This window comes from Lynx canadensis, chromosome B2 (assembly GCF_007474595.2).
Source record: "Lynx canadensis isolate LIC74 chromosome B2, mLynCan4.pri.v2, whole genome shotgun sequence".
Classification (NCBI taxonomy): Eukaryota; Metazoa; Chordata; class Mammalia; order Carnivora; family Felidae; genus Lynx; species Lynx canadensis.
The window spans coordinates 84,260,356-84,282,023 of record NC_044307.1 but is presented as its reverse complement, the minus strand read 5'-3'; the positions used below and the strand labels follow the sequence as shown (position 1 = coordinate 84,282,023).

Here is a 21,668-nt window from a genome sequence, read left to right as displayed (position 1 = left end):
AGAAAATTGCCTTTAAAAAAGCAGATTAAATTAAAGATCAGAATCCTGGTCTGGATTGAACTAGAACTTTTTGAGCACATAAGTGATAAAGTGTAGTTTGAACCTGAAGCCCTTTACTCTGAATACATGGTGTAGAGTAACATTTTACTTTTCAGTACAATTATAAATTAAATACAAAAGTAATACAGAGAAGACTAAAAAGTGAGATAACCGTTCAGTAATTGGCATGATGATCCCAATTCTGCCCTGTGGAACCATTTCTGTTATATCGCTGTGTGAACACTGAGTGTAAAAGATAGAATTACTAACATTTTTAAAATTAATAATGTGTGATTATTTTTGTGATAATTCTAAATACATAAGCATACATATTTTTTGCTCTGAGACTTTTCACCTAAGGATATAAACACGTTAACAGTTTTCCAAATGACAAGGAGAAAGTAATCTAAAGAATAAGAGGACATGGAATGTGATCATACATAATCTGCAGTGATACACTCAACTCAAATTTATAAGAAATCAGAAGATTTAGATAAATTTTTATTTATGTATAACTATCAACTCTTGGGAATAAAGCATCACCTGGAAAGGTTATCAACTCAAATCAATATCCTCATGCACTGTATTTATAATTCAGTTGGAGAAATCTGTGAGTTAAAAATGGGTTAGAAATATATGGTTGCCAGTCTGGTTGCAAAGAGCTCTCGATCCCATTTGCTGGCACATCTGTTTTAGAGAATCTTTGTTGCAAGAAATGTTCCTACCGATAACCAAACCGCAAACCGGGAAAAATATAAAAAGCAAACAAAGTCAGCCAGCATCATCATTTCCTACTTCTTAGTTTCTCTTCACCTTTAATCAAAAAATGTCTCCTTTCTCTTTTTTATCATTTGGAGAAAATAAATCTTAATACATATGTTCATCCCCTTATACATTTCTAGATTACTTATATAATATTTTAGCAAGTGGAAAAACACTTAGTTGTCAAAGATAGTATTTTTGGATATTCCATTCTCTACCTTCGTCTCAAAAATCAGTGCATACTTTTGGATCTGCGTAACCTGATGCTATTTTCAAGCAATAAAAATAACATATCAATGTAAATAACTAAACAATTATCAAAAGTCTATTTTGTATTATTTGGCTGTCTGTTGAATCAACACTTGTTTTTTTTTTTTTTACAAATGTCTATATTTCACACATGTCTATATTCTATAGATAATATAATAATTCTTATTATACTATAGTAAATCACTAGCGTGCAGACATTTTTAATGGTAATTTTTCCCTTTGAAAGTAGAGTTAAAGGATGTTTATTCTTGTCTTCCTGTAGAAACACGACGGGCAATTTACAGTCATTCAGTTAGTAGGAATGCTGAGAGGAATTGCTGCTGGAATGAGATATTTGGCCGATATGGGATATGTTCACAGAGACCTTGCAGCTCGCAATATTCTTGTCAACAGCAATCTTGTTTGCAAAGTGTCAGATTTCGGCCTGTCCCGGGTTATAGAGGATGATCCAGAAGCTGTCTATACAACGACTGTAAGGAAAAGTCCCTTACTGCACCTCTTCATATTCCCGAGATTTTCCTACCAAGAAAGCAGGACTTAATAATACAAAGCTACACAGTGGAAAAGACGCAAATAGATCTCAGCTTTTTGTTGTTGCTGGTTTTCTTTTTTCCTTTTGGAGGAAATGTCGTTATGTTTCCACTCTACATACAGACTGAGAAGAAGTGAGATAAGAATGGCAACATGCTTCTCTTATAGCAGGGTGTTCATATACATAACATTCGGTTTTATACAATAACATCTAGTTGCTAGCTCTCATAATTGTAGCAGAGAAATATAGTCCCATTTTAAATAAATAGATTTTAACAGAATATTATCTATGCTAATTCTTACAACTTTTGTGAAATTAGCAGAAAGGAAAATACATGAGGATTTAGTTGAAGTCCCCATATTTCATTCCATTTTAATAGTTATGTTGCCTAATTTGTCATTGTCTTTTGACTAGACTCATGGCCTAAGACCACCTAAGGGCCCATTAAATTGAGTCGCCTTAAAAATGAAAACTTGTAATGACATTTTAAAAACAGATTAGTAACTTTAAATACACTTAGAGAGATTCAAGATGGATAGATGTGATACTGCTGAATTACTAACCAAATATACAAATGTTTAACTGTAGCTTTATAGCTCTGCTATAAATGATTTATAAGTTATTATGCATATTTAAAATTTCAATTTCTTTTATAACAGGGTGGAAAAATTCCAGTAAGGTGGACAGCACCTGAAGCCATCCAGTACCGGAAATTCACATCAGCCAGTGATGTATGGAGCTATGGAATAGTTATGTGGGAAGTTATGTCTTATGGAGAGAGACCTTATTGGGACATGTCAAATCAAGATGTAGGTGTTACACTATTTAAACAAAAAGGATTTCATACATTAATATCCATTGTTATTGGAACATGTTGGTAACGAATGGCTCATAAGAAGAAAGTTTTATAGAATTATAAAAATATGACTGCTGAGTTTTCACAATTATTCCCACAAAAATGACCATAAATTAGTGGTTCAATTAACTTCACTTTGAAGATTGTCTTTCCTTTTTTTGAAAATATCCTCTCAGTAGATACAAAGGATATGTCCACTATCTTTTTCCTGAATAATGATAATGATGCTGTACTTGTAGAACTGTAGTGGGAAAGTCACCTGAGTAAAGGAGTCATTTGCAGAGGGGAGGCAGGAAGCCTGTGTTTTATTTTGTCTTTGAAGCTTATCTTTCTTTTTCTTTTAATGTTCTCAGAAAATCTGTTTAACATGTCTACTGTTGGTTGATTTGATTAAATTTTAATTTCATGAGACAAACTAAATCTTATGCTCAACGCTGGTAGGTGTTCCATGGTGATATTTTAGAATCTAATCACAATGGGAGTACTTTTGGAAATTCCTAAAAACTTCGTACTTGTTAAATATGTATCCTATTGCATACTAAGGCATAAAACATGCTGTGATGCATTGAGAAAAAAGGAGATAGCAGTTCTTGGGGGTATACATGTCACACCAAGAGACCACTTACAAAACAATACAGCATAAATGCAAGTGAATATTGGCTTCTATTAGGTTGAATTTGATGAAACAGGCATTTTTGCATGTCAGAAACTTTTAAATACTGGCAGATTCATATGGTCCAACCTACTGAAAATGTGAGTGAAATCTAGATGAAAGTAGAGCAAGTATAAAATCTAGGAAGGTACCCTGGATTTGAGCTAGCAATCTGGAGAAGACTTTGGCCATAGCTAGTGAGAGAATTTTCCAAAGAGGCGTATTGGACGGTCCAGAAGCTAAAACTTAGCCAAGTGTGTGGAGACCAACCAAATAGATTCCCGGTCCTAGAACAGAGCTGTGCACACTGGTAGTGATTTGATATGCAGATTAAGTTGTGGCAAATTGATGAAAGGCTTTTATGAAGGAGTTTAGAAATGGTACAAATGCATGTTCATAAAGAGTAAAGAAATAAGTGGTGCTTGAGGAAAGTCTGTATCGCCATTAAAAGACGGATGTGACCAGCAAACTGGAATAGTCAGTTCTCGAAGTACTATAAACATGGACAGCAATAGAAGGTGACTAAAATTAAAATCGAGTTATTTTTCAAAAATAGGTCATGAACATTGTTACATAAAATCAGCATTTTGGATTTAGATTTTAGAATTTACCATATCAAACTCCTATGGTTTTAAAACTTGTAGATACTTATTTTTTGACACCTGAAATCAGATTGTTTGTTGGTGAGGTTGTTTTCAGTAAATCTTCCCACAAATTTCTGAATGAACTGCAAAATTCACAGCCTGACAAGGTGACGTTTTTAAGTCATTTAAATCTTTTGGTGTTTTGAACTGAGGGATGACATGAAACTTTTTTGTTTTTTTGGTTTTGGTTTTGGTTTTCCAAAGATAAAAGTCTAAATGATGAGTCTGTTTGGCAGAGGCAAAGTTGTTAATATTTGACAGGACTCAGTGTCAAAGATTTCATGGACTGTCAAAATGTGGGCAAACAAATCCTTGGGGCAGAGAAAGAGAAATATTTACATTCCCCAGACACTCAGTGGAGTTTCATTTCTTTTGACACCTTCCTTCTGTACTAGATTCAAACATAAAGGGAATGACAGGAATATAAGATGACTTAAATTCAAAGTTCACTTAACTTCTGAAAACAAGTAATAGAAAGGGTGAAGAAGAAAAGAAAATCTTCAATGTTAATTTTTAGAATTCCATAAATATTGTTTGTCTTTCCTGAAAATGAAATGTGAAAATATATAATTAGTAGAACAAGAATTAATAAATATTTGTACTGATCAAATTAAATTATTATGTCTACAGTGACATTTACTTCCAACCTAGAACATTTAACACCAAGTTTCTTCTTTTTTGTAATTTTGAAGGTCTGAATTATAAATCATACACCAGTTTGTATAATAGTAAGGGATTACCTATACAGCTCAGTTTTATAGTGAAATTTATATTACTATTCCTCTTATAGGATAATATTCATTATTTTATACTTAATGTTGTTAAAGTGCTATTTGAGCAATTATATGTATACATTTCAAAATGCAAATGTTGAAAAAAATGAATAATTCAAAATAATGAATTTCATTCTGGCAAAAAATTCCCTAGATAAAAGCTTTTTTACTTGAAATCTCTGGTAGGAGTTCATGGAAAGACTGAGGAGTTCTGACAATCCCCTGACACATATGAAAATCCTGTAAATGTGTGAATAGATAGTGGGAAGTTTGCTTTCAACAGATCTTCCTAGATATTAATTTTTTAATTAGTTTAGATTCATTTATTAAGTGAATTAATTAACTTTACATTGTTCAAACTTAGTTCCTAGTAATTTGTCAGGGATTTTAGAAAGCCTTTGAATTTCAAATGCCTTGGATTTTAGAAGACTTTTCCTAAGACATCATGAGAACAAGATGTAAATTGATGGTTACATTTGTAAACAAATCCCCCAAGTTCCAGGCTGAATGCTGAATAAAGGGAAGTGTCTGTGATCACTCTGAACAGACAAGGGTATTATAGAAGTCAGTGAGGTAGATAGTTTCCAGAAGGCTTTATCTGCATCCTAGACAGGGCAATGAGCAAGAAGAACTTGGGAAAAGATAGTATGTAAGTATGTGTATGATGATACCCATATCCAAACAGGGTATCACTTGATTAACACTTGAATGGATTCTTACTGTATTTTGACATACTTACAGCTTTCTTGAATTTTCACTGCAATGGAAGCAGTTAGAATTTAGTTATTTGCTATTACAATTGAGAGTGAATGTCCCAAAGAAATTTCTAATTTTCATTCTTAAAAATCTGCAGATGTTTAGCACTTTCCATAATGGCTTTTCAAAGAAAGTTCTTTATATATGTACATTCAGTCAAACATAATAAACATTACAGAAATTGAAAATATTCTTCTTTGGCATTCACAGCAGCTGTGTTTTAATTAAATGTATGTCTTAATTAGTTCAAATAGTTACCCTCATATTTTGACGTTCTTTAGGTAGATTACATTTTTTTTCTGTTTATAGTACTCAACAAAGTCATTTCTTTTCACTTTAAGCTAAGCTAATGCATTGTTAGTTTAACTAGTAGGTAGTCATAAAGATGGTAAAGAAAAATTAAGTTTCCATAAAAATATTGGACATAAAGATAAATTCTTAAAGTGGGTCATTGAAAGACATTTAAGAGCTTCAAAAATATAATAATACACTTTAACTAAATTTGCTCTCAGTTAAATTGTGAGCCTTCAACTTTCCCTTTTGAAAGTCACCACTAATTTATGACTTTGTATTTTTTATGTTACAATAGAAACAAAATTGTGATTGTTTTGGTAAAACTTTGCCATAATCCCATACTTGGAGTCCAAAATATTTAATTGCATGAACTGTGGGTCATACATTATTGTGAGGTTAATGGAATGGAGATGAGCATGAGCAAAGAGAAGAAGTCCTTCATGTTAGATCCCATTTTGAGTTATTACCAGCCCATTATCATGGGGTCATTCTGTGTTCTTTTTCCTCTAATTACAATGGTCATACCCTAATAATACTGAAACACTTCGCAGCAAGCAACTTTTATTTTTATTTCCAAGTATTTCTTTACAGTATATACTAAGGCCATGCTTCCTATTATATCCCAGTGGTCTTTTATAAATGTCATTTACCCATTACTTCCTATGAATCCAGGACCTATCTAGAATTAGAAATTGCTTAATGTTTTTCTTTTTTCTTTTATTAGAATATTAAGGCTAGATCTGGACAGGTAAATCCCTGTCCAACGGGTTTCTAGAAATTTCACAAAAAGATCTTCTAAATGAATTCTGTGAATAATAACATAATGCTCTAAGAAGTGTAAGTTTAACCATTTTACCCATGTGCCTTGTTGTTTCCAAACATGAATAACTATTTGCAGAAAGTACTTCTTGCTTTCCCAATTGGAAGTAAAATGCAGCTAACCAAATACAAACTGCAGAATTTCTAGATTCAGTGTGTGCCTGAATCACCCCTCATCAGCAGGTTTACCCTCAAAGGGTATGTATGCTTGGATTATGCCAGCCTATGCTCTGTAGAAGGTTCCCAGCAATTATCACTAGTGCTCCCATAGGTAGGTGCATGATTGTTAATGGGAACGTTAGGTTCCCAAAGTCCATTCCCAATCGAGAACATCTCTTATTTTAAATTCTATCCTTAGCTGCTATTCCTTTAAAAATGTATCCACCACTGTATCTATCTTTGAAAGCCAGATGTTTCATTTTATGCTGAAATAAATGTTTTCCTGCCATAATAATAGAGTATAATGCAAAAGGACAACTGTAGAGGTTCACTAACTCATTCCTTTAAGAGTCATTTAATGGTATTATGTTCATTGGCACAAAGACTTAAATACATATTGTGCTCAGAGATGAAGAATTCTAAATGTTTTTATGAAGGCTTGGAGAGCTGCTGAGGAATATTAATGTCAGGAGGATTGTGACCAGATTTAGATTTATACTTTATTTTATGTTTTAATCTTATTTTTAAGTAACCTCTACATCCAATCTGGGGCTCGAATTTACAACCCCAAGATCAAGAGTTGCATGCTCCATGGCTGAGTCAGCCAGGTGCCCCTAGATTTGCATCTTAAAAGAGTATTTAGAGGGAAAGAACAAAGGAAAGATGATTCTATGTGCATTGTTACTTTCTAGACATCTGAAGACAAATTACAAGCAGGAATATTGTTAGAAGGTGATGGAAAATAATAAGGATTGCACTAATGTTATGAGCATGGGAACTTGTCCTGCCAAATCAGAAAGATACTGCTTCTGTTCAAATATAAGCAACCTCAAATATAAGTAAAGCCACTCTTTTCCCAATTAAAAAAATGCCTCTCAATTGTATTATTTAGTCATTTTGAATACATTAAATTTTAGAAGTTGTTTATTTACTTTTTCACAATTTAAGTCACTATTTAAATAACTTAACGGAGCTTTCCAAAGTACATTATTTTTACTTGCATTTAAGTTTTGTAACATAGAGCCCCATTGAATCCAAGTGTAGGGCTGTCGCTGGAATGTTATACAAAGCCATGGAAAATTCTTTGCATTTAATACAGTTTTTTTTTTAATTTAATTTCTCCTATAATTGTATATTTGTGATCTTTACAGAGTTACCATTGTGTTTGTTTGTGTGATGTAAAGCTTTCTGAAGTTTGGGGTATTTTAGAGGACTGCTTACAAGATACACAACCTTTGTAGCAATGGGATCATAAACAAGGACACTTAAAATTCTGTCCTTTGTCCTTCATTGGCATTCAATACCAACACTGATTAAGGTCACTTAAGTATAAGGATTTTTTCTCCATCATTGTTATTCAAACTAAAGTACTTCTCTTATTTGAACATGTATGCATTTAAGAAGGAGCATCATCAGAAAGTGGTGACTAATTTGCTGTACATAGAAGGAATCTACAACTGTTCTCACGTCAGCTTTCTGGGTGTGATGACTGGAAAGGCCATTAATTGATTAGTAAAAGGTTTTAGGGAAGGCGAGAAATTCAATTATAAATAGAGTATGAGATGCTTATAGGAAATTCAGTTGAAGACATCTAGTAAACTGATGTATAGGATATATAACATAGTATTCAGGGGAGAATTTCAACTAAGAATTGTACCTTATAATATTTTTCAAAAATTGCTATTATTAGGTTAATCTATTTACCTTTTAAATTTGATCAATTTGCATATAGAGATTTTTCTTAAAGTGTACTTTTTTTTTCCTATACAAAGGATTTTCTGTAGAACTTGTTGATGCCAGCTACTTTATTCATTCCATCTGCAACCTTTTACATTTTAATGTGTTATTCTGGAATGTCAACAAGCATCTTAGGGATATGTTTCCCTACAAATATTGTTAATCAATATTTCTTTTTTTTTTTAGTTTATTTACTTATTTTGAGAGAGAGAGAGAGAGAGTGCGAGCATGGGAGGGGCAGAGAGAGGTAAACAGAGAATCTCAAGCAGGCTCTACAGTGTCATCGTGGAGCCCTATGCAGGGCTCGAACCCACCAACCGCTGGATCATGACCTGAGCTGAAACCAAGAGTCGGAAGTCTAACCGACTGAGCCCCTCAGGCACCCATGTTAATCAACATTTCTTAAAGCCAGCTTTTGTCTGCCTACTTTTGCCTTTATTTTCTTCAGAAACCCAAGGTTTCCTCTTTGTTTTTTCCAGAGTCACTTTTTTCTTACATTTCTACTGCTATTATATCAGTCAGTATCAAAAATGATTTGTTAATTCCCCTTGATATTACTCTAATGTTTTACAAGTCCCTCTTATTTGTGTTGTTTGCCTTGGTAATTATTTTCCTGTGCTGCTGAGATTTGTAACAGTTTCTGGCTTTTAGCGTCAAATCTTGCTTTCCATATAAACAAACAAACAATAAGTCTGAATAATAAACTTTCAGACTTTTTGATTGCCATGTACCAATGTTTATGGAGACTTATTTTTCATGAACATTCAAAGCTTGTTATAGTGTTTAGGCTGTTATTAGATAGTGTATTAGCACTATCACATACAGTGATGTGCTAGTAAAAGTTTAACAACCAGCACTCTGGGAAAGCACTAACTTGTAGCCTTCCCCGATTTCCTGGTGTAACCCTTCTCCCATCCTCTTCCCCAAAGCTGATTTCAGTCTTCCAGTGTGAGGTCACTAAACTTGGAGTTGGAAAGTGATGCAGTCACCTTTATGAACCACTGTATGCTATTCGCTCCAGCACACCACTATATAACACTATATATTTCATAAGTATATAGGCTCCATGATATTTAAAGTGATAGTGTGCTTGGTAATATTTTCTAACATAGTACATTCTGCATTTTGATATCTTGTTTGAAAGTGTCATTTGAACTCTGCAAAAAGTGACACTTTTGGGGGTTAAATTCGGGGTAACTGAGACCTTCCTCTTACAACTTGAAGAATTCATAGATTAATAGACAAATATGTACATGTACAGCTATATACAAGTAAAATGGTTTCATAACATATTCCACTTTCAAAACCTCTGGGATGACATTAGTAGTTTTCCATCTATTGCACCCTGAGTGACTTTAATTATTGCTCCCTATTGCAGAATTAACTAGGAAGTGTCATGATATCGTGCTCTTCATGCACCCCTTGATAACATATTTAAGGTTCATAGATGTTTGGGGAAAAATATGTCTTTTGCAATGCTTCAAGATGTGCTTCAATCTTATCTGGATAAATCGCTTTGCCTACTGAACAATTCATTTTATTATCATTGAGCCTCAATTAGTAATATTTTTAATGTCCCTTTGGCTATTAGGTTATAAAAGCAATAGAAGAAGGTTATCGTTTACCAGCACCCATGGACTGCCCGGCTGGCCTTCACCAGTTGATGCTGGATTGTTGGCAAAAGGAACGTGCTGAAAGGCCAAAATTTGAACAGATAGTTGGAATTCTAGATAAAATGATTCGAAACCCAAATAGTCTGAAAACACCCCTGGGAACTTGTAGTAGGTAAGAAATACCTAAGGGAATGGACTCTGGGAGACATTCAAATACTCACTTAAACCTTCTGTCTCCTCAGTCCTAACCCAATGGCAAATTGACACTTGTGTTAAACTATATATCCATGTTAAATTTATTGTGTTTACCAAAGTCTTTATTTTTTCTTTTCAGATATCTGGCTTACCTTAATTAACTAGTGTTTAAAGGGACCTATTGTTATTGCCTTTTGTTTTTCTTAAAAGTTATGGTAGATATCGTTGGCCATCATTTTAGAAGACTTTCTAAACTGGAATTTTATGATCAGGTGGTGTTCCACATTTTCAAATCATCGTTAGTATTATGTGGGATTTTATTACTAGTGCTTTACTTTTTTGCATAATATATTTTCTTGTTTTGCTTTAAGCTATTTAGTAAAATGATTCTATGAAGTTAAGGTTTATGAAAGTAATTCAATACATGATTAAAGAGGTGTACTCATTAAAAAGAGTCCGAAGCACTCCATGCATTATTTGTGCTTGGCTTACTCCATTGAAGGTGTATTAGAAATTAATAAGCTTTAACTTCTGAGTCATGCTGATGCTCTTGTCTGTACTGGTCATTAAGCCCTTGTGGAGGTATATGAGCTCAGTAGGCACTACAAGGGTGCCATTAGTACGGAGAACACATAATGTTCTCAATAACACCACGTGGTCTGAACAAGTTAGTCCACAACCAAATGTGCTTCTTTTACTCCCAGTTACTTTTGGAGAAACAAATGAATAAAGAAATGTGTACTGATTACAAATACTGTTAGCTGTACTTTTAGAAGTACATGGAAGATGCAATGGTGGTCGTCAAATCCAACCAAAATGTAAATTGTGGATTTTGTAGTTATTGGGCAACCTTTACACGTTAGATTTTTTTATTTTTTTTAATGTTGATTTATTTATTTTGAGAAAGAGAGGGATAGGGAACGAACTGGGGAGGGGCAGAGAGAGAGAATCCCAAGCAGGCATCACGCTGTCAGTGCAGAACCTGAGATGGGGCTCAATCCCACAAACCATGAGATCGTGGCCTGAGCCGAAACCAGGAGTCACACACTCGACTGACTGAGCCACCCACATGCCCCTACACATTATATTTTCGTTAACATATGTGTTTATTTTTTTACTACAACATCAATTAGAATATGTAATTTTATTCTTTTACCCTTATTTTTTTATGAGCCAAGACATTCTTCCTTTAGTAGTTCATGAAAAAAATTTGCTTTTCTGTTTCATTTTATCTAGGCCAATAAGCCCTCTTTTGGATCAAAACACTCCTGACTTTACTACCTTTTGTTCAGTTGGAGAATGGCTACAGGCTATTAAGATGGAAAGATATAAAGATAACTTCACGGCAGCTGGCTACAACTCCCTTGAATCTGTGGCCAGGATGACTATTGAGTAAGTTGAAACTCTCAAAATTCTATTTAATCATTTATTAAGTACATTCCAAGATTTATACATCAGGTCATTGTCCATAAATTACAGAGGTTGTAAACCCCAAAATCAGAGAGAAAATCATCTCTTTAATAAGTGTCCACTATGTGCCAGGTATTATGCTAAATAGACCTTTGAACTTACAGTGTATTTTTAAACTCTCACAGCAATAATTTTATTATGTCAATAGCTTTATACACAGCAAGGTGCAGGCTCAGAGAATTTAAATATTATCCCTAAACTGACTCAAGTAGTAAGTGGTAGCTAATTTGTCTCCATAGCCAGTATTCTAAGCCCCACAGAGTGAGCCTCTTTCCTTAACCATGTATCATTTAGGTGCCTGTCCACTGAGGAAACTTCCTCCATTGCAAAAGAGGATTTCTTTCACCATGTTTGCATGACATGAAAAACTCAAAGCTTCATACCCAATACCGCATCCACTTTGACATCCAATATGATCACTTTCTGAAGAGGTCAAAGGAGGCTTAATTCAGTTAACTGTAACTAAGAATTTAACCTGTGTTTTGGAAGGTGTGTGATTGATTCATTTTTTTAAGTTCATTTATTTATTTTGAAAGAGACAGCACAAGTGGGAGAGGGGCAGAGGGAGAGAGAGAGAATTCCAAGCAGGCTCCACACTGCCAGCGCCGAGCCCGACATGGAGCTCAAACTCATGAAACCGTAAGATCATGACCTGAGCTGAAACCAAGAGTTGGATGCTTAACCAACTGAGCCACCCAGGTGCCCCCATTTTTTTAACCCAAAGAATGACAATAAAGCAATTTTTAAAATTGCTATGAACTGAAAGTAAAAAGAACAAATTTTCCTTTCTGGCTCCCACACTGATTATGTGGTCTTAGGAAATCCACTTACTATCTCTGAACTTCAGCTTCATGTGCTGCAGCGTAAGTCTTATGGGCAATGAGGTTCCTCTCGGCCAACGTGTTTGAAAATGGGAAGCAATTATCAAGGATCTGTTAGTGGATCCAGTTTGTGAACTTCTGTGCAAAGGGTTTCACGTTTTTCAGATGAGAAGGCCAGCAATCAGCTACTCTTTTCTGGCGTGCCGGGAGGTGGCACCCACGTGAATTTAAGCATGCGCGTGCTGTCTTGTTGGGTTTACTCCTAGTCACCATGTGGGTAGAGCTGGCATAATTGCACCTTCTCTCTCCAAAGAAATCTACTTCCCTGAAAAATGATGTTTCTCAAAGTTTTCTTGGACCCCTACTATGGAATACTGGAGTATTGTACTGTTGCTATATTTTAGCTGCTTGCAAATACCTAACTAAGCTCAGTCCTTCTGGCTATTAGGAAAGGTAAAAGTACATACACAGACACAGTATATGTCAAATTTAAACTATTTAACATAGATATTGCACATTTTAGAAAATAATTTTTTTTCTAAAATGTAGGCAAATGATTAAACTGAAATGGAGTTGAGTATACAATCAATAATATGCACAGAATCGCCACGTGATAATTAAACTCAGGATAAATCTTTTGTGATCATTGACGATTCTTGATTTACTAGACCCCAAAATGTTTACATTCATCCTCCATCCTACTGTAACAATTAAAAATTTTGAACTTCGCTCAGGTTCAAGAATACAGCATTTCAAATAACATTTCCTAATCTTAAATTAATAATAATTTTAAGACTGTGATAATTTGTGTTACAAAATTTCAAATCAGTGTAAAGACAACCTGTGGCAAATCAAGAGCCGGAGAAGTTAAGTTCTTAGGAAGGAACATGCCGATGAAGTTTGCCAGTCAGACCCGCTGCGGGGATATGATCATAATACCCAAGACCACTAAGATAAGATCTGTTTGCCTACGATAAACAGATGTTTTAATTAAAGAGCTGATGACAGTTTAGTACCAAATCCACTCGTTGAAAGGTAACTAATAAAAAAATGCATTTGTCTTTTTCAGGGATGTGATGAGTTTAGGGATCACACTGGTTGGCCATCAAAAGAAAATCATGAGCAGCATTCAGACTATGAGAGCACAAATGCTCCATTTACATGGAACTGGCATCCAAGTGTGATTAGCGTTTCTCCCTTATGAGGGAGATCACGGACTGTGAGAGAACAGTACTGGCCTTCGGGATATGCATAAGAAATGCTGCTAGAAGACAGTTGATGTCCTGGGTCCTTCCTACAGTGAAGAGAAGATTTAAGAAGCACCTACAGACTTGAACTCCTAAGTGCCACCAGAACACATAAAAAGGGAATTTAGGATCCACCCCTGGTGGCCAGGAAAACAGCAGTGACAATAAACAAAGTACTACCTGAAAACATCCAAACACCTTGAGCTCTCTAACCTCCTTTTTATCTTATAGACTTTTTAAAATGTACATAAAGAATTTAAGAAAGAATATATTTGTCAAATAAATTCATGATCTTATTGTTAAAATCAATGAAATATTTTCCTTAAATATGTGATTTCAGACGATTCCTTTTTAAAATCATTTGTGTTTATTCTTCATAAGGACTTTGTTTTAGAAAGTTGTTTATAGCTTTGGACCTTTTTAGTGTTAACCTATGACACATTACTATACTGGGTACCTTTGAAAGAATCCAAAATTAAAAACAAAAACAAAAACAAAACAAAACCATAGCATGATTGAAGATATATCTCCGTCAGAACATTGGTATCCTTTTTTGTGCCATTTTATTTTGTTTAATTAGTGCTGTTTTGATATCGTTTGCTAATTGGCAGGTAGTCAAGAAAACGCAAGTTGCCAAGAGCTCTGGTATTTTTTAAAAAGAAATTTTTTTGTAAAGATCAGACAACACACTATCTTTTCAATGAAAAAAGCAATAATGATCCATAAATACTATAAGGCACTTTTAACAGATTGTTTATAGAGTGATTTTACTAGACAGAATTTAATGAAAAAATTCAAATTGTAGGTTTACGACTATAAAAAAAAAACGAGGCGCTTCATCTAAAGAGTGTGGGTGAAGGCAAGTCTCTGAGAGCAAGAACTATCCAGTGTTATCTAAAATTTAATCTGAGCACATCGAGATTTTTTTCAATGTTGAGACATTAGGAAATTTAGGAGAAATAGTTGACATATATTTTATATCCTATTCTGTTTAATGCAGTCCAAACACAAAAAGAAAGGAGTAAGTTTTATATTAGAACTCGGAAGCATGAGAAAAGGGGCAGTTCACATTTTCACCTTTTAAAAACAGATTTGCTGCACAGAATATCATCACTGCAGTTTTTAAAAAAGTCTTTTATTTGTGAACGCTGATGTAAGAAACTTATTAAATGAAAGAACTCTTTTTACCGTGTAAGGAAGAGGTGAAGGATCTGGCTTTTTTTTTTTAAGCTTTATTTATTAAACCATATTATTTGATTACTGTGTTAGAATTTCATAAGCAATAATTAAATGTGTCTTTATAGATATTTCAGGAATGTATACATATTGTGAGTAATGCTTTCAAAGTTATGAAAATCATGAACTACCCCAGAATTGAACTGTTGTACTTCCAAAGAGAATTGGGCTGTTTATAATGATTTTAATAGAGAAAGATCCCAGGGATCGGTCATAATTGGTCTTGTTTGATAATGTGGGCATCCACAAACAAACAAATAACAGAAACAAAAACCTGTAAATGTTCCTTTGTAAAACTTGTAAATTTTATTTATACTGTCTTGTTTTGTACACACATTTCTCTGTAGTGGGCTCTGAATACATTGAAAATGCACTATATTTTTCTATTTTACTTGCAGAGCATCACAAAAGAACAGGTATTTTCAGTGCTACATAATGTGTTTTCCCACATTTAGGACCAAAGATGGCTATAGAAAAACTCAAATGGATTGCTTCCCAAACCCCTCCCCACCCTTTTTTTTTCTTTTAAATCACTGTACAGTGTTATTTGATATTTTAATTTATTTTTCAATTGACGAGAAAAATCATTTTAATTTCACTAAAATGTTTTTTGTCCCTAAGGAACAAAATAATCTGTAAAATAATTTTAATTAGCATAATACAGTCACCTAGACACTTCCATTTGTAATCTTTGTAATAGACTGTAAATATATTTTTGGAACTATAACACAATGTGCTTGAGGGTTATTTTTCAGTGTCTGCAGTGTATACAAGTGTTTATACTGAGTACAGCACTTTACAATTCTAATCAGTAGCATTGGCCTTTGAGAGAATGAGTGAAAGAGGTTGAGTGAGTGTTCCTAATTCCGTTTGGATTCTAAACTCACTAATAATGAAGTTCTTTTCCTGTTCATAGCTTAAGGTGCTTATTTTTTCTATTAAAATTAAATTAACAAAAAGCCATTCTAGAAATAGAAGACATAGTATGGTACATGCAAACGGTGTCTTTCCTGCTTTTTTCTAGCACTAGATTTATAGTTGAGTAGTCTTTCTTGCGTAGAAGGGCAGAATAAAAGTTTTTTTGAGTTTTTTTTCAAAAATAACTTTTTTCTTCAGCAATATACCTCATCTGCCTTAAATTTTTTACAGCTCTTTACAGGGAAAGGGGAGAAGGGATGGGAAAGACACACAGCACAATAGGAAGTGTATGAATACATCACTCTCTCGTTTGTAGGTTTCTTTTCCGGACCAACATTATGATTTAGAAATACATGTATGTGAAACGAATATTCAGAGAAAAAGAATTAACATTGTAATGCTGATTGTAATACTCTCTTCCAGAAAGAGATGAAATGGTATAACGATAAGAATGTACAACTTGCACCTTGAAATCTTTTTTTTTTTTTTTTTTGATAAATTAGTGCTCAGGGGAGGAAAGGTAGAGAAAGCAAACGTCAAAAATTGAATTCAAAACTTATAAAAATGCAAAAGGAAATGGCCTCCTTGCTTTAATAGAGCCACCTTTTTTAGAATGCTGTCTTCACACTCGACTTGTGTTTTGCATTCAGTACTGAAATAAAAGTAACTTTTATTACATCCGAATCTAACATTTTCTCAGCAATTGATCGGCCTTGTTTACTGGGACTGGTGGTTTATGCTTGTCAGAGCACTATTAGTTGAATCACATTGTATACTTATGTAATCTACATTAGCTAGTACTATTTAGGACTATATTTTAATTGCTCCTCTTATCCGTGTTTTTAAGACAATTAAAATGGTGTATTTCACCTCTTTTTTTTTTTTTTTTTTAATTTAGGTAATGCTGATATTCTCCCTTTTGTTTCCTGAGTAGCCACAACGGTGCTGCTCACTGATGTGCATGTTCAAATAAATTACTGATGTGTATTTTTTTGCTCTATGTGGAGAAATCATGGGGAACTTGGGGCGAGATGTGCTTTTTGTTGGTTGAATTTGTCCCTCCTTGCCTAAGAATTACTACAGGGGTCATCCTTTTATAAGGACAAACTGCTTTTGAACAGTGTCTTTAATGTATCAAGCACAAATAACTCTTTCTTCAACACGAATCATAAGTCTCTTTTTACCAGCTTAAAATAATAAACGAGTCTATTAGACAATGTAAAGAAAATCCTGTCTCCAATCATTGGCGGGTTCCTTTATGTCCCTTACTCATTTATTTTCTTACACGATATCGTGAAAGGAGATGTCTTGAGTAAAGGTTTCATTGAAATATTTCAGTGGACCAATAAGAATAGGAAGAAAATTAATACCCACTGCTTCCCTTCATTCTTTTTCACAGTGACTTACTTCCACTCTAATTATTACAGAATAACAAGTTAAGACTATGTCTTCAAAGAACCATACTATCAAACATTTTAGTTAAGACCTTTTTTCTTCTTTTTTCGAAACTACAACTACATGGGACTAACAAGAATATTTGCCTGAGAAAGGAAATATTTTGTCATTAGATCCTGACACATATTTTAGAAATTTGATATGCAATGGCAGCTTGGGGAGTTTTTGCATTTAAGATGCTGCAGGATGCAAACATAGGATCCAGAGCAAACGGAAAAGGTGATAAATCTGGCTGTCTGACCGGGATGTTTCCCATTGAGCATTGACACCAACTCGGTGATCATTCCAGCTTGCCCCTGAAATGAAGAAAACTAAGCACTCTTTATGCTACAGTATCACCACTTTAAGCTTAACAAATTCATAACAACTATCTAAAAATGTTTTCAACAATGAGAATAGACTAACACCCGATGAGGTGCTATCACTGCTTACCATTTGTGCTGCTGAGGCTCAGGCTAGTTTGGACTAAAATGCAGAGTTTCATCTTGAAGTCTTAGCTATCCCTCACTATTCTATAGGCAAGGCACTCATTAACTTCACAGAATAATAATTATACAGCCTGAAACACTGATGGGCAGTCATACGATCCCTTAAAGCCTGGACTCACAAGTAGAACCAAGATATGTTATCCTACCAGCACTCATTTCCCTACAGAATTATAAAACCATCAAGGATATACAAGTTCTCTCACTAGGGAAAAGATAGATTTTTTAAACTCATGGTGATCATCAGTAACAACTTTTATGAAAGCACTTTTATTTTTTAAATGTCTATTTATTTTGAGAGAGAGAGAGAGCATGCGCATGAGTGGAGGAAGGGGCAGAGAGAAAGGGAGGGCGAATCTCAAGCAGGCTCTGCACTGTCAGCACAGAGCTGGGTGTGCGGCTCAATCCCATGAACTGTGAGATCATGACCTGAACCCCAATCAAGAATCAGTTGCTCAATGGACCGAGCCACCCAGGCACCCCCGTTGAAGCACTTTTAACTCCTATTTTTACCTTTTGTTTTACATTACTAGCTGCACTGAAAATTCAGTATCAATTTTGAGCAAAGCTGCTGAAAAGGAAGACACATGAAGCCAAAAGGTAATCTAATTCCTGAATGCAAAAGATCGTAACTACTGATACTAACAGATGATAAGAGACAGTGCATGGGGACTAGCAAAGGGTCCAGCTGCTCTGAAGGAAACACCATCCTCTTGCCTTAGTGTCAGTGTCCCCTCAGTACCCGTTACCTTGCTGCTCATCCTGCTCTGTCTAGTACATCTCAGCTTGAAAAATATGGGCAGGAGAATATAATATTTCAACAGGACTGCTTCTGTGAGCCTCATTAGAGTTAAGTGCTGTAAGGGGATATTTTTTTCAAGTTCAATGATTGAATGTAATTAAATCTATAATTAAACAATAAAAGACCTCTTCTGATTGACCTTGAGGTTAAAATAAATTTAATTAATTGATCTAATTTAATTGGACCAATTGCACAAAGTTTGGTAAGTAGCAATAAGTAGCTCAAGTGTTCTGTAGGTATGCAACAGCACTAGGAATTCTTTAAGTACGTGACAATAGTAGGGATTTCTAAATTTCCAGCATCTGATGCTTTGGAGATGGTAACAAGTGAGGTGTCGTCTATTCCAAACTTCGAGAAGTAGCAAATAGAGCTCAATCAGATATAACCTGCAATATGTACATCATAATTTCAAATATCCCAGGTTGCTACTGCTGAAACTATTCTTGTTTTCCTTTGGAAATTCGCAGCCTTTAATTAAGTATACTGGTGGATTTTATACATAATTAAAGAATGCACCATATATTTTTAAACAAGTGGTTAATCTTAGATCTTAATAAAAGATGTTCATGAACACATTTGTTTTAAGTAATGTTGGGTCTAATTTAGTAACGAATAAACATATGCTGTTCAAATCTCGCCATTTCGCTGTGTAACCAAAACTAATTAAAGACAATGACTGGACAACAAACTCTAGTAAAAAAGGTAGAGAAAAGGTAGAGTAAAACATATAGAACGAGTGTTCATATAAATCACATGCTTTTAAAGATATTTTGCAATGCATACAAATGAGGCAGACAACTCAAGAATGCTTTGAAAAAGTGATGTAAATTTGCAGACACTTTCTACACTAGGATAGACTGATAGGATAGACTCTGCAACAAATTAAAAGAGAAATTTGTAAGTTTAACCTGATATCCCTCTGTCAATTTGCTAGAGATACATACACTGTTAACATAAAAAAACTGAACAGAATATGAGGCTAAAATGTGCTTTTTCCAGAGGGAAGAGAGACCCACACATTTCTTCAGCTCTGACATTTGCAAAGTATTTTCACGGATCTACTGGGGGATGAGGGGGTGGGATCTATTGGCCATGCATCATGGTAAATTTAGGTTTTCACTAGATCTTCGCCATTTGCACACCATGCTCCGTCTGTATTCACCAGAACCCAACTTAATTGGGAAAGAACAGGAACCTGATGCCACAAATAGGCCTGCCTAGCTTGACCTGAAAAATGGAGGAAAGTGAAAGCATGGGTTGTTGCTGCTAGTTCAATGGCTGCACTCATCACAAAGAAGAGCTACCTGGGACGCCTAGGTGGCTCAGTCTGTTAAGCATCTGACTTCTGCTCAAGTCATGATCTCGTGGTTCCCGTGTTTGAGCCCCACATCGGGCTCTGTGCTGACAGCTAGAGCCTAGAGCCTGCTTCCGATTCTGTGTCTTCCTCTCTCTCTCTGCCCCTCCCCGACTCACGCTCTGTCTCTGTCTCAAAAATAAACATTAAAAAAAAAAAAAAAAAGAAAGAAGTGTTACCTGTTAGGTCAGGTGTGGTGGAGAGCCAGCAAAACAAGGAGCCACTAAATCTCCTCTGATCTACTTAAACAACAAAGCCAGAAAACACCAAATAATTCCATCTTTCAGATTTTGAAGTGTATATAAAAGGCAGGGATAAATTACAGGAAATCTAGAGAGCCGGAAGGGAGAAGCCAACTTTAAAGAGAGAGGCAATGAAGAGCTATTGGCTATTCTGACCAGGAAAAGGATGTGGTGGGAAAGAAGTTTCAAGGACTGCAGTCCGGCAATGTTGCCTGGATTATGAATTAATTACTCTTCATTTTTGGACCAGCGCCATAGAATGTACTCTGTGCTTCCATACCTTCACTCTCCATTTTCTCATTCCCTCTCACTTTTCTAAATGGGGGAAATCACTCTCTTCAAGACACATCTCAGAAGTTACCTCCTCCAAGTGTTCACTTTCTGCCAACTCGCAGCCAGAATTTTCTTTCCTGGGCTTTGCTTAAGCTGCTTCGCTGTGTCAGATTATTTGTATGTGTGTCTCTCGCACTGGATCAAGAACTCTTGGAGGGCAGAAGCCAAATGGAAATCTTTGTTTTACGTCCCTTGGGACTTAGCAGTTTCTGGCACTCAGTAGACACTCTATAAATATTTTAGAATCCTTGAAGTGCAAATTAATTCAAATTGTTTTCTTCTTAAAAGGTAGTGAGGATCAGGTGCTCTGAAGGATGAACGGGGTTCAGTGAAGGTGGTAGTGAACCGGGTGTTGAGGGAGAAAACTAATTTCAGAGCACGGTTGGCTGCTCCTGTGATAGGTTGGGGTAGCAGGGACACCCCAAGGGACCCAGAAGAGGAGCACAGAGACGTGGACCGTGTGAGTGAGGGAGGCAGAAAGAGCTGATTAGTAAGCAAGACGAGGATGCCCCAAATGCAGTATATTGCAGATGTTGGAAGGGAGGAGGCATCACTGGTTGTAAATAACAGAGCAAGATGAAAGAGGAACTTGAAATCAAGCAGAAGAAATTGGGCTTGATGAGAGAGACAATGAAGGGCTATTTACCAATATCTGGTGTGATGAGGCAAAGGTAGAGCAAAAATGTTTTTTAAGGAAGAGTATTCTGCAAAAATAAATGAGATGTGATTGTGATTAATTTAAAATCAGGCTTAGACAAGGGACAAGAGTGGTTTTCTTCTTCTACAATGAAAACACCACTCACTCCAGCTCTCAAGCTCAAGACAGTGTCGGGAACTCTATAGTTAAGTAAATTTACAATAATAAAGTTGACTTTCTCATGGGCCAGACTGTAAGTCTACTTACCATTTATTTCCATTTGAAGAGACAGTGGTGGGTCATGGCAGAGGGTTTGAAGACCGACCATGTGAGACTAATGCCTATCACTACATGGGTAACGTGGGGCAAATGACTTAATTTCCGTTTCCGTCTTCCTATCTTACCTCAAAAATAAACATAAATAGTATCCACTCTAAGAGTTGTCGAATTTGTCAATTGATACTTGGAAAGTACTTTTAACAATAAGTACTCGGTACATGCTAGCTCTTATTTCTTTGGGAAGTATTTTTGTTTACATTTCTAATTATCTAGTTAACAAACATTCAT

The 21,668-nt window shown here is 35.2% G+C and overlaps 1 protein-coding gene across 2 annotated transcripts in view; it reads left to right on the top strand.

Moving 5' to 3' along the window:
• Positions 1-13,898, top strand: part of EPHA7 (EPH receptor A7) — a 169,967-nt gene extending 156,069 nt beyond the window's left edge. For both annotated transcript variants that reach the window (XM_030315988.1, XM_030315986.1), the window contains exons 13-17: positions 1,334-1,543; positions 2,263-2,412; positions 9,885-10,078; positions 11,338-11,493; positions 13,462-13,898. In XM_030315988.1, coding sequence (XP_030171848.1) covers positions 1,334-1,543; positions 2,263-2,412; positions 9,885-10,078; positions 11,338-11,493; positions 13,462-13,576 — 825 coding nt within the window. In that variant the 3' untranslated portion in view covers positions 13,577-13,898. The remainder of the gene's footprint in view (positions 1-1,333; positions 1,544-2,262; positions 2,413-9,884; positions 10,079-11,337; positions 11,494-13,461) is intronic.
• The last annotated feature ends 7,770 nt before the right edge of the window (positions 13,899-21,668 follow it).